Below are 18,904 nucleotides of genomic sequence, written 5' to 3'. Positions count from 1 at the left end.
GTAAAATCCTCACTTATAATTTTCTTATGGTTTTAATTTCTTATAATCTAGGCAAGAATCCTTTAAAATGCAATCAGGAGCTTTCTAACCACATGTGGCTTTGCCTTCTATTTTTCTCGTTCTACATGTGATTTTTATGAATTAATCTCTGATGGCCTCTCTGTTTTTTTTTTTTTAGAGACATTTTCAGTTCATGATTTAGCCCCAGCTGTTGTCAGGGAGCTGGCTTAATGTGCTCTCTTGACTTCGCCCACCATCAGCACCCTGTGATATTTCTGGCCGGTGTTTTTCTCTGTGTGGGTATGTTTGCGTCTCCATGCCTAGGAGCCTTCTCCATCTCATTGTAAGTGCTGAGATTTGCACTTTCTTACCGCCTGTCAGTTGACAAAAAGCTCTGGGTAGCTTCTTCTGCTTTCCAGCCATATGAAATGAAACATGGGTGTGCAGAAGGCCCGCCAGTATCCAAGACTGTGAGTGCAGGTGGATTGCCAGATAGTAATGTAATGCAGAAATACTGACGTACCAAAATGCTCTCCAGTCACAACTGGAGACATTTAAAGTGATATATAATATTTTTGGTCTAAGAATCTCATTCTTCGTATTACATGGGGATGGTCAAAAACAGAATATCTCACTCTTCTTTTGGGAGTATTAAAAATTGGTTGAGAATAAGAGCATCTTGACTTGTTGGATAGTATATTTTCATTGCCAGAGTGTTAGTGGGGTAGGGGCTTAAGAATGCAATTTTAAAAGGGAATGATGGGTACCCTCTTGGTAGAAAGATCACATATGCCTTTTATCACAGCTCTTGTGGGGGAAAGGGGCCTCATGAGCTTGGGTCACGTGAATTAACATGTTAATGGAAGAGCCTTTTAGAACCAAGGAGCCCAAAGGAAAGTGATATAAGATAGAATGTATTTTTTCAAATCATTTGCGTCTCTTTTGAAGTGTTATTCTACACTGTGCTCTTTAGCTTCTTGTAATTCCTTTCTGCTGGCAGCCAACTTGTTGCATATCATTTTCCTGGACAGTCTCTAACTGGAGAAAGTTTCCCAGGCATTATTCTGTGCGTCAGAATGGTCATCTTATAAATGCAGTCAGGTGACCTCACCAAGATCGCAGTTATTATAGTGAGTACCTACTTTGGGGAATATGATTGTTGATCTGTAAGTATCTACATGCTTCTGTGTATAGAAAAGTATAAAAGAGACTAGAAATTGTATCTGATTCTTTGTAACTATAGGTAGATAGCTGTTACCAGCTGTACCTAGTGTGTGAGTGTAGTGACCAAATAGGTAGACTTCTTGAGTTTCCAATTTTTATTTCGTGAATTTTTGTATCTTCCCTGCAATGATAATGCCTTGGTTTTTATTTCAGTGTTTTATGTTTCACAATTTTATTGTCAGAGATTCCCATTTCTGTTTATTTTCTTGCATGTGATCACTGAATGGGGAATATGAATATATGTAAGCTTTTCAAACTGACCTCAGAATTTCTCCTCTCTGGGGACTTTCACATGTAATATGTTAAATACAACTGTACTTTAAAAATCCACCTATAGAAATAATGATATGCTAATCATTTTAAGAAAATGTCAGTTTTTCAGAGGGTTCTTGACTGATTTTGCTCCATGAACAAAAATTATATCCTTGCATTTGAGGATGGTCTTTTTTTACCGGTATAAATTTTAGAATTGGTGATGCAGGAATTGAAGCTCAGAAACTGGACCAGAAAACAAGTAGAGAAGAATAATGACTTCATTACAGAGATTTTCAAACAGAATGTGTTATTTTGGTTTCTTCAGTTAAGCTAATTAGTTCCCGTTAACAAGGATGTACTATTTGTTTGGAAGAAGTATTTAATCTCTTTCACATTCCAGATGTCCAGATTTTGTAGTCTTTTCTGAGGTTAAACCCATCCAGATGCAAATTCTACTCCTCCTTCAAGGCCCAGCTTTTAACAAAATATTTCTTATCTTGAAAGCTGGCCCTACGCTACACCCTACCCAACCCCTCTCTACCCCAAAAAGGAACTTGTCTCCTCCTTCAGCTTGAAACTCGTAATCTGTCATAAATATCTTTCTTCTGTATGCTCATACATAGGTATTTGCATGCATCAATTATTTCTAGTTTTAGAACGTGAGCTTAATATAAACAGGCACAAGTGGGATATTTATGGGAGTACAGAACTCCCGTAGCACAGTTTTATACGTGTCAAGTAAGTGACTGAATTTTATGTAAATGAATGGCTTACGTAGCGAACAGGCTTTCACCAAAACCTCTCAGGCCTGCACTCTCCTCATCTCAGACATGAGGGGGTTGTGCTTCTTCTTGTTCCAGAACCGACTGGTGGGGTTATCTATCATGGAGGGTGGCATGGCAGTCTCCTTGATTTTCTCTGCGTATCCCACATAATATTTCAGAATCCACCACCATGTGAATACAGATGTGACAAAGACTGCTCTCAAGAGAAAATTACTGGGCTGACAGCTCTCCAACCCTGGGTTTAGTTTTTGAGATGTCACTATAACAAGTGTTATGGTCAACGTTTCCAATTCCTCATCTACATATATGGTAAAATACACTGTTCTTGCTGTAATAGCATGAGGACTATTTTTCTTTTAATCCAACTGTCACGTAAGAAACTGCTGCCATGGTTTCTTTCTTATGGCCAAATGTTGCTAACGCTTTCAGTCATCCTTGAAGTTAGTGATAGGCACACATCACGCATGTATTCATGCCATTTTCCTTTATAGAAAGAGGAATCTTTCTTACGTTTTTCTTTTGTAGTAGATAGCTAACTTCTGGGTGAAAATTTTGATAATACTGTGTGTTTTATAAATGTGTGTTTATAAATACTGTATTTATAAAATAAGAAAAACTTGCATTTAATAAAAGAAATTTTTATTTTATAGGAGATAATTAAATTAACATTGTTTTAAGATGTCACCAAAAAAAATAGGCTCAGCATTAAGAGTTTCACTACAAAGTTTCAGTTGTCCCCCTTAGACATAGCTTAAAAAATCAAGTCCAAAGGCTTCTAATGCTATGTTTTTATGTATGGCATACCGACCTATGAGTTTGCCACCTCACGTCTAGCCATCTTGTCTACCATCCTCCTACCCATGCATTCTTTTCCATCAGGCTACCTTGAAGAGATACATCCTTGTCATTCAAAGCTCCAGAGACCAGCAGTATCAGCATTAGGGAACTTGTTAGCAATGATTAGCAATGCCTAATCTCAGGCCTCACTCCAAACATACTGAATCAGATGTGTTTTGTGTGATCCCTGGGTGATCCATATGCACTTATTAAAGTTTGAAAATCACTGGTCCACCCTCCTCGTTCAATTTTGGATAATGAGAGTAAATTAGCATTACTTTTTAATGTTACCTCTTGACTTCAGTAACCTTTCATCCCCTGCCAGATGACACCCAGACTCCTTAGCCTGACATACAAGGCCCCTCCACACACAGACCTGGCCTGCCCAGATCAAAGATTCTAATCCACTATTCTGATTTACTTGCTGTGTTCTGATCCTATCTCATTTCTCTTCCACTGCCCTCTCTTCTCCTCTCCTGACTTCCCCATCCACATATCTACTGGTATCCATTCCTTTGAACTTAGCTGAACTCTCTCTTCTAGGGAGCCTTCCCTGATCACTCCAGCTCACAAAATTTCCTTTTTCTTCCTTAGAAATTCTGTAGCACTTGCGAGAGTACTGCATCTAATAATAGTAACCACAGTAACCCTGGCAACTGACATTTGCTGAATATTTACTATGTACCGGACCCTGGTCTGAAGGAATCTTCTTAGGAACCTCCTGGGTTAGGCTCTGTCTGTCCCCATTTTACAGATGAGGACAAAGCTTGGAGAGGTCAGAGGACTTGCTTGATGCTGCTGCCTGCTGAGTAACAGAACGAAGATTTGCTTGTGCTCTTAATCACTGTAATATTACCTTCTCACTTCTTCTAACAGTATGGACGTCCTGAGAGTAGGAACCAGGCATGCTTTTGCATCCCCACAATGCCTGCCATAAAGCTGGCTAAGTAAGGCATGTTCGCTTTGCCTGGAAGCGTTCTTGGTAAACCAGTTGCACAATTATATAGCTTTTCCCTCTTCATATGAATTGGTTTGGTTTGGATTGTTACATTTGAGATTTCATTTGATTTTCTGCACATAAATGAAAGGAACTATTTACAAAAATGTGCAAAAGGAAACTGATGCAGCATTTTATTACATGAGACGGTAGCAGGGATTCCAGATCACGTCGCTTTGATAGGAACCCTTGTGTTTTGTGTGTTGCCTTTGGAATTATATCACAATAGCGAAAGATTTTGCCAAATCAGCTGGAAAAGCAAAAAACGTTTAAAATTGCCAAATGAGGTTTCATCACTTTAGCCGGGGTGGGAGTGCTAGGCTGAATTTACGATTGTCTTCTTTACAAGGCGGGATTATACATTGATTCACTTGTAAGACCCTTTTGATCAGTTGTTGTGAGTTTAGCATCATCTTTTACCATTTCCAGCTTGTCAGTATTGTCTGCTCATCTTCCCTCCTTGGTTGCAACCTGCTGCTGGAGAAGATCAGGGCAAAGTAGGAATTCAGTGCGCTACGGGCTTCGAACGGCATCTCTTTCTTCCTACGCTTTCCCTCCCCCTGCCTTTCCCTGTTCCTAAGCTGACCCCAGGAGAGGCAGAACAGGCACTAATACTGTTAACCATAACTTTCCCGTCCCTCCCTCCTGCCTGTCACTCACCTTTCCCTTCCCTCCCCGCAAAAGGACCAAGAATGGTACAATCTCAGGACTGCTTCCTAGTGGCTAAACATGGCTGCTGGACCCTCATGTGGCCCCATCTTTCTTCTTCCTCCCCTGCTGTATCTTCCACATCTCCTACCTCTGTCCTCTTCAGCTGCGACTAAGCCCCAAGAATGCTGACACCGCTTTCCCCTCCTTACCTTCACTTCTAACCCAAGCCTTGGGCTGAGCCTCCATCCGAGGCCCCCGCCTTGGTTCTGACCTTCCCGCAGTCCTGTACTGCAGGCTCTTGAGCGTGCGCTAGTCCTTGGAGCTGCTCCTCGCCAATCTGAGGCCTGGAGCGAGCTTTCCCTTTGTCTTCTTTCTGTGGTGCATCTACCTTCTCCTCCAAACATACCACACTCAATACTCTCCCTCTCCGTCTCCCAGCAAGTGTCATGTCTGAAAGATCTCAGAGTTCTGTGTCCACCTTCCTGGATCCTTTTGCTTTGATCCCAGATGCCTGCCTTGATTCTCCCAGCTGCCTGTCCCGGAATGGAACCAAGTTCTCAGGTCAGGCAGACGCTGTGCCTACTTGACCAAAGTGTTTAGACCACCCAAACCCATCTTCTGTACACAGTTCCCCAGCCCTGGTCCTATGTCATTCCAGAATGCTTTCCTTTTCGTGCTGAAATCATCCAGGAGAATTTAGCTCATCTGTTTTCAATTCCCTTTTTCAGGGATGGCAGATCGTTGGCATGTGTGCTATCACCGTCACCTCCTTATACCCGTGGCCTACACTCTTCTGATGAGACTCAGAATTCTTCTTGGTATAACACCCCAAGCCAGTTCACTAGCATGTCACACACCATGAGACTGACTTGCTCTCTGTCACATTTGTACCAGACCTTTCCTACTGCTGTGCATTGCAGGTGACCTTGCCTTCTGCTTCACGGACAGGGTCATGGCCTCTGCCTGGGTTTCCTCTTCACCTCCAGAGTTCTGTTTTCCTTCAATTCTGTTTCTAGTTTTTTTCTTTTTTCTAGTTCCTCCCGTTTGTTCTTGTCTCATCCCCTTCCCTTCCTCTTAGACCTTTCTCCATCAGTCACTCCCTCTCCTGTTTATAACTAACCTCCCTGCCTGCAGATAAACTTCAGTCTCCGCAGCCTAGAAAGCTACTCCTCGTACCTAAGTTCCTCTAGGCTGCCTCCCTGTCCTTCTTCTAAGTGTTTATTCTTGCCAGCTACTCAAGGCACTCAGCACTCTGCCTGGGACCCTGCCCTTGATGCTCGCTCCTTCCCAGCTTTTGTGACACCGTGCCAACCCAGTGCCAGTGACGGCAGTTCCCATTCATTAAACACCTGCTAGAATTACCTTGCTGAATTGATGCAGTGATCTACACATCAGCTGTTATGCATACCTATTCTACAGGTAAAGCTGAGCACCTTTATTGCTAATCTCAAGCCAAACTGGACTTAGACTTCTCAATCATTTTATCTTTTGGTTAAAGAAGAAAAGTCGTAGGAAATTGACAAGTAATCAACTTTTTTTTTTTTTAATTTGATGGCAGTCACGTTGCTGGTACTTGTTAATGGACAGATGTTTCTGCTACATCTCAAAATTGTATTTTTTGATTTAAGAATACTGCTGTCTAATAATAATAGTAGAATAGACAAAATTTACAGTTAAAATGTCTAAACACACTTAGCTTTAAGTATCATTCAAGAGTCATGTTAAAGAACATGTATAGCAACAACAATAAAAGTTATAAAATGCTTTTCTTAACCCAAGTCTTCTTACTGTTAAGGTTCCTGGTAATCCATTCATGATTTCAAATGGAAATCTTCTGTGCCTTGGAGACGGCATATCAAGGCTGGCATCCAAGGAGAGGAGGGGACAGTAGAAGAGTCTTATTCTTGTTTCCCTTTTTGCAGAAATTTAACTGTCTTTGCTGGAGAGAGAATATTCAATGGATGTATGAGTGAAAGAATGAATGAGTAAATAAATGAGCAGAGGAATAGAATGAAGATCAAAGTACACATGTTGAAATTGTGTGTTAAATGGGGTAGGGCAGCTGCTGGTCCTTAATTTTATCTGGGTCTGTTGCAAATTATCTTCTTTACTGGATTTTCAATTGCTGATTTAGAGTCAGGCTTTAAAATATATGAACTTGACTACCCATTTGTGTAGAGATTTAAACTGCTATCATCGTGAAATTATTACAGCAGTTTTAAACTGTGAGCAGAAAGCTTTTAACAGAACTCTGCTATCAGAGTCAAATTTAATAAATTGGATGGAAGCTTCTTTTTCTTTCCCTCTTGTACATTGTCTAGTAGAGAAGTTTCTCTTGGTGACCAAATTTGTTATAGTGTGGTGCTATTTATTCTGCCCGTTACAAACGTGTCATGACAACAAGTGGCTGGATGTACTTTTCAAAGACAACTTGTATCCACAAATTGGTTGTTTTGGGGAAAAAAATTGGACTTAGTTCTTCAGGAATACATAGTTTCACAAATTGATTCATTGTACAGAAATCAGATTTGAACCGCAATCTGTGTACACCATCCATTGCTAGATGTGGTTCAATTAAACAGGAGGGAAAGATAAATGGCAGTAAATATTCATGTGTCACATGGCAGCATTCATCTCTAAGTCAGGAATCTTGATAGAAAAAGCTCAAATTTTTAAAAATGTGAAATTACCTCCTCAATCATTTTTATTTCCAATTAAATTAATGTCTTATATAGACACTGTAGACTCACATAGTATTCAATACCATTTAGTTTGCTATCGCTCTCTTAGTTTCTAATTTTCATTGTAGTTCTTAGTCTTTGCTTTTTGAGTATGAGTTTATGGTAGAGTAAATCAGATTAGCTTTAGTGGGTAGATTTAGTTTTCTTTAATGACTTACTAAGCAAAATGTACCTTCTTTTTAAGTGAAAAAGCCAAAGTGGATTATTTTTTATTTGACTAACAAGGAAAGGCATTTCTAATTTTATTTAGTGACTGAAATAAATTACTTTAACATAAATTAAATGTGAAATATATGTATGATCCTCTTTTAATGAACAAAGCAGATTGAGAGCCAAGCAGATTTGTAGTTGATCTCTTTAACCAGTTGGTGGTGCTAAAAACTCTGATAAGAAACTAATTGGAAGGCGAGGAGGTTAACCTGGAGGCTTTCTTAATAAATGTTACTTTATTAATTTTTGAAAAATCAGTGCCAAAAATGTGTGCCCAAATTACTGCATCTTCTAAGCTTAGGAACCAAACCAAGTGTCTCTGACGGCAGAATACATTTCTAATAAACTTCTGTAAAGATGTCATTGGCTCCCATAAGGTTCACGTATCGGAAATTGCATGGTTGTATAACACTTGGCTCCATCCTGGAAATAGCCGTTAACCTGCTGACTGGGGAATGGAAGTGCGGGACATAACGTGGGCTAGCACAGTAGATTTAAGAAATATTGTTTTATATTATTACTACTTTTTTTTTTTTTTTTAACTATTACTGGGCTTTTTAGGGGCTAAGTGTGTTTGTTTAACTTTGTTTTTTAGTGCCCAAGAAGTCCAGTAGAGCAACAGTCTGTTGCTTCAATGTGTCCTGAGTTGCAGTCAGAAGAGCACAGAGGTCTTGGAGTCAGGAACTCAAAGGTCTGAATCTATCAGTCAGATCTAACCAAAGTTGTTACTTGTTCTATTCTTGCTTGCAGGATCTTAATTCCCGACCAGGGATTGAGCCCGGGTTCCAGAGGTGAAAGCACCGAGTCCTAACCACTGGACCACCAGGGAAATCCCCTACTTGTGCTATTCTTAAAAATATATACTTTACACAATTATACTTCTAAATTCTGTACTGGCTAAAGCACCTCATTAATAGTGTTTTAGGGTTTTATCATCACACTGAAGCTTTCTTCTAATTTGTTTCCATCTTCCAGACATAGAATATGCTGTGGAAAACTTAATGAAACTATCAGTCTTAAAAAGTAAAAAAAAAAAAAAAAAAAGCAAAAACCCCAATAAAACGAACAAACAAACAAAAACCCATTTTAAACAAATAATCCTAGAACTGATTTTTATAACATAAAGAATATTTAAATTTAAATAATCTTCCTGTTACCTAGATAAGGGCTGCCAATCAATTCAGGAAGTCAGGTTTTGAATATCCCTACATTTTTCATAACTGTCACTTATATCAGTTCTCTATAGCTCAGTTTTCCCAACTTGTAAAGCGGGGATAATGACGTCTTTTTCCCAGAGGTGGTGTAAGCTTTAGATAAGGTACCGGGTGCTTTTGGGTGTTGTTTTCCCTCCCGTGAGACAGGGACTGTGACTCCGTTACTTCTGAGCCCCCATGGTACTCCTGGACTCAGCCAGGGCCTTAGCACAGGAGGTCCTCTCTGTGTCTGATCACGCCTGGTGCTCCACTAATGAAGAGCTGTTTCTAGTTTATAAAGTTTCACAAGGGTTTTGTAGACTCACAGACTCACAAAACAGATACTCATCTAGTTATACCTGGTTTTCAGATATTTGCCTGTCTATCCTGGGGATATTTATGTGTTGGTCTGAATCTGCCTAAACATGTAAGATCGGGGAAGGGGATATAAGATTTCTGAAAGGTGTAGCAAAGGTGTTACTAAGAGTTTCTTCATCCATCCATTTATTTGTTCCACAAAATTTACTGAGCATGACTCTTCCAAAGATGAGGTCCAGGAAAGCTTCACCATGTCTCTGAGAGCTGCAAACTTCAAGGAGCAGGACGCAGGGCTTCCCTGGTGGCGCAGTGGTTAAGAATCCGCCTGCCAATGCAGGGGACACGGGTTCGAGCCTTGGTCCGGGAAGATCCCACATGCCGCGGAGCAACTAAGCCTGTGTGCCACGACTACTGAGCCTGTGCTCCAGAGCCTGCGAGCCACAACTACTGAGCCCGCACGCTACAACTGCTGAAGCCTGTGTGCCTAGAGCCTGTGCTCCGCAACAAGAGAAGCCACCGCAATGAGAAGCCCGTGCACCGCAACGAAGAGTAGCCCCCGCTCGGCGCAACTAGAGAAAGCCCGCGTGCAGCAATGAAGACCCAACACAGCCAAAAATAAATAAATAAATAATAAAAAATAAATTAATTATACGAAAAAAAGAAGCGGGACGCTTCCCATTTGGTAGGAATTGATAGGCAGCCCTTATCTAGGTAACAGGAAGATTATTTAAATTTAAATATTGTTTATATTATATCATAAAAATCAGTTCTAGGATCATCTGTAACAATTTTTTTTTTTTTTTTTTTGCATTTAAAACTCTGATGGTTGGGCTTCCCTGGTGGCGCAGTGGTTGAGAGTCCGCCTGCCAATGCAGGGGATGCAGGTTCGTGCCCCGGTCCGGGAAGATCCCACATGCCGCGGAGCAGCTGGGCCCGTGAGCCATGGCCGCAGAGCCTGCGCGTCCGGAGCCTGTGCTCCGCAACGGGAGAGGCCGCAACAGTGAGAGGCCTGCGTACCGCAAAAAAAACAAAAAACAAAAAACAAAAAAACTCTGATGGTTTCATTAAGTTTTCCAGAGCATATACTGTGTTTGAAAAATTGAAACAAATCAGAAGAAAGCTTCAATGCAATGGTAATCATAAAACACTATGACTTAGGCACTTTAGCCAGTATAGAATTTAAAAGTATAACTGTGTAAGGTATATCTATATATATATATTTTTTTTAGGGATAGCACAACTAATATCTTTGGTTAGATCTGATTGATTCAGACCTTTGGGTTTTCAAGATACAGAATCATGGAAGCAGATGGCGGCAGAGACTTTAAAAATCACATCCACCGTCTCTCGTAACATAGCTAAGAAAATGGAAGCTACCTGAACTTCATGGCTTACCCAAGGTTACATAGACCAGAGTCAAGACTTGGGCCTTCTGACTCCCAATTCAATGCCAAAGCATTAATTTTCCATCCTGACTTCTACAAGACGAGCCATTTCGGTGTAAATAAAAACAAGTGCATGCTTGTTCAGCCTCAGTAAACTTTCATACGAAACATGGTGTATCATTTCTGCCCAGTTTATCAGAATGAAACCTTGCAGTTTCATTCGGGAGGCAGTTAACTAACGTGCCCCTACATACGTTTCAGAGCAGAGCAGCGGGAGGGAGCCCACGCCAGGTACGCAACATGCAGTTCTCAGCCAGAGCAGATGAGTGCCAGGACCATACCTGACAGAGGCAGGCAGGGTTTCCATTCGCCGTCTGCCTTGCCTGCGTCTGGTTTCCTCCGAGACGAATGGCATTCTATGCCTCAGGTGTATTAGTAATTTCTGAGTTTGTTCCCCACTCAAGATGACCTCATTGTTCTGTGCTGCTTTTCCATAATTATACAGTAACAGGAAAATAAACCGGCTCTGCATACAGCCCACAGCAGAAATCTTGTGCTCTTTATGTAAGTTTGATTTATAGACGTGTACCGCAGAGCGGAGTGACTATGAAACATTCATCTTCCCATTGCTAGTTGCCATGGAAATCGAGTACACAGAGCAGTGTCATTCCAGTCCTGGTGATGCCTGCAGTAGTTTATTCCTTTGTTGTTCTCGTTTCTTAAGCAACTGCCCAGTATTCTTTCATCATGACAATTAATCATGCACACACGTTTTTATCTTTCATCTCAAAAAGAAAGTACTAAAAATGTATGATAAGATTTGGGAGAATTTAAATATTCTATGGGTTTAAATATGCATTTGTGATTTTTCCCCCTCAGTCCCATTGGAAAAATAGGTCATATTTTTTAAAAAGCACATATTAATGTACAGAGATCTCGATAAAGACAGCAATACAGAAATTTGAGGAGAAAGCATTACTATGCTAAGGAAATCTTAAGGAACTTCAGATTCGCAGGTCTCCCGGTATTTGGCGCTAAGTCTGCATTTTGGGTAATGCCAATCCCAAAAAAGCCACTAAGCTAGATGTTATCGACTCTCCTTTTGGTTTGTTTTGTTAGTTTCTGTAGGGGTTTGAGCAACCTACATACTTATTGGAGCCTTGTGGTAGATATTAGAGTAGGGACCCTTTTTTCTTTGAAGGCTAATAAAGTTCAAGAATTTTTTTACAGATTAAGTAAAAGGAATTCTAGTTAGTCTTCCTCTTTTTTTTTTTAAAAGAAACCATTTTACCCATTTTAACCTAGCAGAGTTCATAGTACACACCATGCCCACCATTAATAAGTGCTTGTTGATTATCCACCTTCTTTTACTGGGTTTTATTTTTATTGGTTAAGAGAGCTTGTCTGGGAATAACTGTGTGGATCTAAATCCCTGCTCCCTTGCTTGTTGGCTGTGAGACCTTTGAAAAGTATCAGTATCTTAACTTGCCTTGCTTTCCTTATCTGTAGAGTGAACAGCTATAAAATTAAGAAAATAAGGGCTGAGCGGGGGGCTTCACAGGGATAATCCATGCAAAGGGCCTAGTTCTGTGCCTGCCAAGGGATAAATACTCAGGCAGGGGGGACTGTTCTGGTGGTGGTGACGGTTATCACTGCGAGGGTTACAGTACTGCTCTTAGGACTCTTCCACACAGAGCCCGGGGCTCTGTCCCCAGCATCCAAGTTCACAGATAATTGCCAATGCCTCGTTTGACTTGGGCTGCAGGGACTGGGTTCATCTCAACCCTTTGGATACTAGCATGGTAGCCTAGGGGTGTTTACAGTGGTCTTTTGATCTGCAAATGGAGAAGAGAAGGCCGCTGCCCTTGTTGCCATTTTCTCATCTAAGACGTGGGCTTGTTTCTCATAACTGGGTGTGTGGGGGGTACATGGGAGGGCATGGAGAGGGAGTGAGCTGCCTGTTCATGGCTTGCTAGGGGAAGGTTCCAGCATTTGTCTACCGAGCCTGCCTCCCCGCCCCACACTCCCCAGTGTCATTCAGCAATGGCTGCAGCCTCCCTCCCACCTTCCTGGAACTGAAGTTTTCCAGACTGGTAGCAGAAGCATTCTTTGTTGAAATTCACTCTCCTTGGCAGTCCTCCAGGGCACACGGCAATGCCTATTTATATGATTCAGCTTTTGTTTGGTTAGCCTTGTATTTTGTCCGATTTGCTTTGTGCAGTTCTTTCTCCCCACCCCCCAAATTTTTCATCTTTAAATCCCTTGGACTTCATTTCTATTTATTTTACTAGCTGGCTTCATAATGTTGCTAAAAGTTGTTTGCGTTAAGCTATCACAAAATGAATAGCCTTAGATTAATTTGTCTTCCCCCCGCCGCCCCGAGCCTGATCCATAGCATGTGAACTAGGTGCACTTTTCTTAATGATTAAAACAAAATGGTCTTTATGGTTTCCCCTTTGCCACATTCAGATATTATACCACAGCGTTCCCGGTTCTCTTTATTTACCTCTTTGTTTTTCCCTGGCTGCTTATTAGCAGGCTCATGCCACTTCCAAACAGATAACAGTTTAACTTTTCTGAATATTGTGTTTTCCCCTTCACTGTCATTCTTCCTGCTTCTCCCCACGTGATAAAAACTCTGGAGTCAGACTCTCATGTCTTCTGTGAGAAGCTGTCAACACCCAAGGTGACCTGGGCACTCAAGGGACCCCTGTATTTCTATGACTGCATTGGACACACTGTGTATAGCTTTCAAATCAGTGACTGAAATTTAGACCCTCCCTACATATTTGATAACGTTTCCAAATCCTCCCTGGGCCCCTGCTTGGCTGCATGGCTCTCACCTCACACTTAATGAGCACCACACACTCTTGTGTTCTCTTTGCACCCTGATCTCTAGAGGAGGTGTCTCTGTCCTGTGCTCTTTCTTTGTTTTGGAAACAAATATTTGTTGGCATCTACTGCATTGCAGGCACTGGGAATATATAAAAGTAAACAAGACAGACACCGCCCTGCCTTCTAGGAGCTTATTGTCTAGCTGGGGAGATAGGTGGTCAGAATCCAAGATGGTCAATCCTGAAAGGTGACTACAGAGCACTGTGGGAATATACAGGAAGGCTGCTGACTGCAGGCTGGGGAAGGGGCACGGAGGCTGACTTCAGAGGGAGTGGTGGCTGATGAGAGACCTGAAGGGTGGAAATAGCCAGGCAGAGGAAGAGAGAGCATGTTCTAGGCAGAGTGTATCCGCAGAGGTCAGCAGGGGAGACTGGCCCTTTGAATAACTAAGGGTTGTTAACTATAGCTAGTCTGCTGTTGAATATACTCATTTTTGTTTGCCTGGGTGGGTGGGGCCAGAAGGGTAAATGCAGACTGATGAGACTGGAAAGGCACGCAGGGCCTGGGTCACGAATGGCCTTGGAAGTTGCTGAGAAGTTTGAACTTGATCCTAAGGACAGCAGGAAGCCATTGAAATGTTTTAAGTAGGGAAGCCACAGGAGCGGATTTGTGGTTTACCTGGTGTCTCCTATTACAGTGTGAAGAATAACCTCTATCTGGGTTGATCCCAGCGACCCCCGGCTCAAACTCACCTTCTTAACCCCACAGTGTGAGTCCAGCTCAGCACATCCAGCTTCCTACATTTTCCTGATTAACACAAAGGCTTGTCCCAGACTCTCGCTTCCCTTTTCTAGCTTCCTGTCTTGATGATCAGGACTCCACCTTCTCCCAGCTCCTGGCTGATTCTTGCTCTGAAATGACTGTGTCACCTGGAATGTCTGCTGGTGTCCCTATATTACCATTGCCCAGAGAGTCCATTGCTTTGCCTACCAGCGTGGATTCCCCCAGGATTTGGGGATCTAGCCTGAGTTCATTGGGTTCCTTTGACCCCTGAAAGTCATTGCAGTTTGTAAGATTGGCACTTCCTGCCCGGCCCTTAGCAGACCAGACCTGACCTGCCCCTGAAGAATCCTTCTAGCCCTTTTTCCCACCAGCAATTGAATATTCCAGATATTCCACACTGATCCCCTTCCCACTCCCATATAGGACAATAAATGTGGGGAGATGGACTGAAGTAAGATGAGTTGAAGTAGCGAGTAAACTTTGGGAAAGTTATTTAATGTCTCTGTGCCTCAGTTTCCTGATATTAAGATATTAAGAGAACCAACACCATAGAGTTGTTTGAAGGATCAAATGAGCGGATGCATGAAAAACACTCTGCTTGTCCCATAGTAGGCACTCACTGTTTATTAATGATTTTATGAAGGTGTCTAGACTGTCGGAGAGAAAGAAGCAGAGAACATAAAAGGATTTTGACTTCAGGGATAATTTGCCCCAGGCAGATGAGATTGATCTTGAAAGGGCCACGCCTCTTCACAGTGGGTAATCGAGAGATGATAGTAATAATACTACGCCCTTCCCAGTCCGGGTAGTGACCAATCTGGCTTCCTTTCAAACCTGAGGTTTTATTCTCCATTGATTTTGTTCCAGAAATTCTCTGAATTTTCATGAAATTAAATTAGCTTTGCATTTCATAAATTATTCTTTATTCCAAAAGACAGTCATGATGTTTGCCTCAGCTTTGCATCAGTAGTTTGGGCCTCCTAGGATCTGCCTTTCCTCCTTAATAATAGTGATAATAACAGCTACCAGTTGATAAGGCAGGAGAAGACTACTCTCCCTATATATTGGTTTATTCCACAAGTACTTGCTGAATGCCATGTGCAAGACACTGAGAAGGGTACTTTCAGGGCTACAGGAACAAATCAGACAGGGACAGTCTTTCACAGAGTGACTGTAAGTAGAAAATGGTACCTACTGTAGAAGAACAGAGAGGCGAGAGGATTTAATTCCAGCCAGGGTAATCGAGGAACTTAGCAACTGAGTTAGGATTTGAAGAATCCCTGGAAGGAAAGCATCCAGGAGAGAGAAGAGCATAGACGAAGAGTGGGCGGAAGAGAGTAGGAGATGGAACAGGAAAGGTGAGTAGACCTGAGGGTGTGATCTAAAGAGCTAACACACAGAGTGCTTACTGTACACCAAGCCCCATTCTAAATGCTTTGCTTGTCTTAACTGTGACCCTCACAGCAACCCCACGAGGTGGCTACTGTTATTACCCCTGTTTTACAGATGAGGAAACTGAGGCACAGAGCGGCCAAGTAACTTGGCTAAGATCACAGTAACTGATAGAATTTGGTTTTGACCCAGACATTCTGACTCCAGATTGGAAACACAAATAGGCATACACATGGAGAATCTTTGCCTTTCTTTCCCTTTTACATCTCTCCCCATGTGCTTTTGAATCTCTTTCTCAGTCAGATCTACTACAATTTATAATTTTGAAGGAATTTCAGTTAAGGGCCTTTTCCAGTTCAATTTCAGTAGAATAAAGATCTGGACAGCATGTAAATTTTTGCAGTCAAAAATAGAGCTATATAATCTATGGCTATAAGCGTTTTCATGGACCTAAGACTGTGGATATATGAAAACACTTAAGCTAAATTGTAACACCCTTTTTATAAAATTCCCTGATTTCTGACAATTTGGTCATAAAATCTTTTGATAAAAATATCAAAAACCTCATGGGATTTCCCTGGAGGCGCAGTGGTCAAGAATCCACCTGCCAGTGCAAGGGACACGGGTTCGAGCCCTGGTCCGGGAAGATTCCACATGCTGCGGAGCAACTAAGCCCATCTGCCACAACTACTGAACCTGTGCTCTAGAGCCCGTGAGTCACAACTACTGAGTCCGCGTACCACAACTACTGAAGCCCAACTACTGAAGCCCGTGCGCCTAGAGCCCATGCTCCGCAACAAGAGAAGCCACCGCAATGAGAAGCCTGCGCACCGCAACGAAGAGTAGCCCCTGCTCGCCGCAGCTAGATAAAGCCCGTACACAGCAATGAAGACCCCAACGCAGCCAAAAATAAACAAATAACTAAATTTATTTTTTTAAAAAATCAAAAACCTCATACTTCAATGCTATAAAATGTGGGTGCATTAATGGCAAAAAAAAAAAATCTGTATTTTAGCCTGTCATGATCTGTTTAAACATCATAATGAGAAACATTTATGGCTTAAATAATTGAAGTCGCTGTTTCTCAGAATCCGTATACTCATCTCACCCCTTTGTTAGATCTTCAAACCAATCACAGAACTGACTGGCTTGAGCTTCTCCGTAACTCTTTTCTTCTCCATCGTGGGGTGGTGTGATGTGCGCAGGGCTGTCGGTTAGTTGTTCAGGCTCGGATCTCATGTTATGGGGAATTGACTTAAGCAAGTCTGTTAACCTCCCTGGACCTCAGTTTCTTCTCCTAAAGGACTTCTAGCTTTAAATACCTTGATTCTCTGTTTCCATACCTTTTGTTTACTTACTCTTTAAAGAAAATTATGATGAATAGCACAGTGAACTAATCGCCAGAAATGAAGGAAAGGGCAAGCAAATCATTTGCTCGTCAGTTTCACTGATCATCATCAATCTCATCATCAGTTTCATCAATCACCATCATCACTTTCACTCAGCATTATTTAACAACTATTTATTAAGCACCTACCATGTACATGATAAATATTTGTGTTTCACTGCCCAGCATTACTAATAATTACAATGTTAAATTCTCAGATTTACTTGGAAGTTACCTTCTCTCAGTTTCCCCATTGCTAATGTACCCTTCATGGCTACATTATTACTCTAGAATCTTATTCTCTTTAATCTTATTTTCTTATACCCCAAACAAAGCAAAACAGAAAACTTTCATCTCAAAGCGATCCTTAATATGTTGCAAATTATTATTAAATCATGTACAGAATTTTTCTTTCCATGTTTTCAATGTAAAGAAGCCCCATAAACCTACTGCTTCATAGGGAGAACCGTAGCCATCAAATGTTCACATCTAATCCAGCTGGATCAGCTGACATACTAGGTTTAATGGTTTGCCGTGATGAATTTGTCATAGACTTGGAGCCTTCTGCAGGTTGTAAATTGCTCAGTCTCTAATGCTGTGGAAAATTTACAAGGACTGCAATTAGAATAGTGTTTTGACTTATCTCAGTTGTATTGGGAAAAAAAACAAAAAAACCCTGATAAGAGGTGTATCAGTCATCAGTTCATGTGACAAAAAAAGAGTTATTGGGCAATTTGTCAAATATAAGATGAATAATAATGATGGCCAAAATATCTGTCATTTTTCGAGTGCTTTAGTGAGTGCTGGGCATTGCCATTATTTCACTCAATCCTCACAGTCATCTATTATTATTCCTATTTTACAGATGAGAAAACTGAGCTTAGAGAGGTTAAATAATGTTCGCAAAGTCACACAGCGCATAGCTGAAAATGTTTCAAGTTGCTTGTTACCGCCTTCAGTTCATCATATTTAAATCAAAAGTCATTATCCTTGTCCTCAGGTCAGCTCTTTCTTTCTATTTCTGTCAGTGATACCACGATTTTCTCAGATTCATTCTCACAGCCACTGATTTTTCCTTTTCTGTCCTTGCTCTAAATCAAGTCACTTTGCTTGTTCAGTGTCTTTGTGCTGTCAGCCCTCTTCCCATTACCCTAGTCCAGGGGTCTAGGCCTTACATCTAAGTGTAGAGGCTAAAGGCCAGAATTTCTTTTTTTATTGAAGTATAGTTGATTTACAATATTATATAAGTTTCAGGTGTACAGCATAGTGATTCAGTATTTTTGTAGATCATACTCCATTGTAAATTATTACAAGATAATTGCTATAATTCCTTGTGCTATGCAACATATCCTTACTGCTTTCCTATTTTATACATAGTAGTTTGTATCTATTAATCCCATACCCCAATGTACACCTCTCCTTTTCCCCCTCCCGTATGGTAACCACAAATTTATTTTCTATATCTGTAAGCCTGTTTCTGTTTTGCATATATATTCAGTTGTATTATTTTTTTTCCCCCCACCCCCCGTATTATTTTTTATATTCTACACATAAGTGATATCCTACAGGATTTGTCTTTCTCTTTCTGACTTATTTCACTAAGCATAATATTCCCTAGGTCCATCCATGTTACTACAAATGGCCAAATTTCATTCTTTTTTTTTTTTGTGACCGAGTAATATTCCATTGTATATATATACCACATCTTCTTTATCCATTCATCTGTTGATGGACACTTAGGTTGCTTCCATGTCTTGGCTGTTGTAAATAGCACTGCTATGAACATCAGGTTACGTGTATCTTTTTGAATTAGTTTTTTCATTTTATCCAGGTATATACCCAGGAGTGGAATTGTTGGATCTTACAGTAATTCTATTTTTAGTTTTTTGAGGCACCTCCATACTGTTTTCC

At 41.1% G+C, this 18,904-nt stretch overlaps 1 protein-coding gene across 10 annotated transcripts in view; it reads left to right on the top strand.

The window, feature by feature from the left end:
- The window catches only part of EFCAB11 (EF-hand calcium binding domain 11), a 188,133-nt gene that overhangs the window by 32,604 nt on the left and 136,625 nt on the right, over window positions 1-18,904 (top strand). The window contains exon 7 of one of the 10 annotated variants that reach the window (XM_027120307.1): window positions 6,545-6,581. The exons of the other annotated variants lie outside the window; for them this stretch is intronic. Coding sequence (XP_026976108.1) covers window positions 6,545-6,566 — 22 coding nt within the window. The 3' untranslated portion in view covers window positions 6,567-6,581. Of the gene's footprint in view, window positions 1-6,544; window positions 6,582-18,904 lie in introns of those variants that run through there. 10 annotated transcript variants of the gene reach the window in all.

This window comes from Aethalodelphis obliquidens, unplaced genomic scaffold, assembly GCF_003676395.1.
Source record: "Aethalodelphis obliquidens isolate GAN/ISIS:26980383/991018 unplaced genomic scaffold, ASM367639v1 scaffold21, whole genome shotgun sequence".
Classification (NCBI taxonomy): domain Eukaryota; kingdom Metazoa; phylum Chordata; class Mammalia; order Artiodactyla; family Delphinidae; genus Aethalodelphis; species Aethalodelphis obliquidens.
This window is presented reverse-complemented; position numbering and strand designations above follow the sequence as displayed.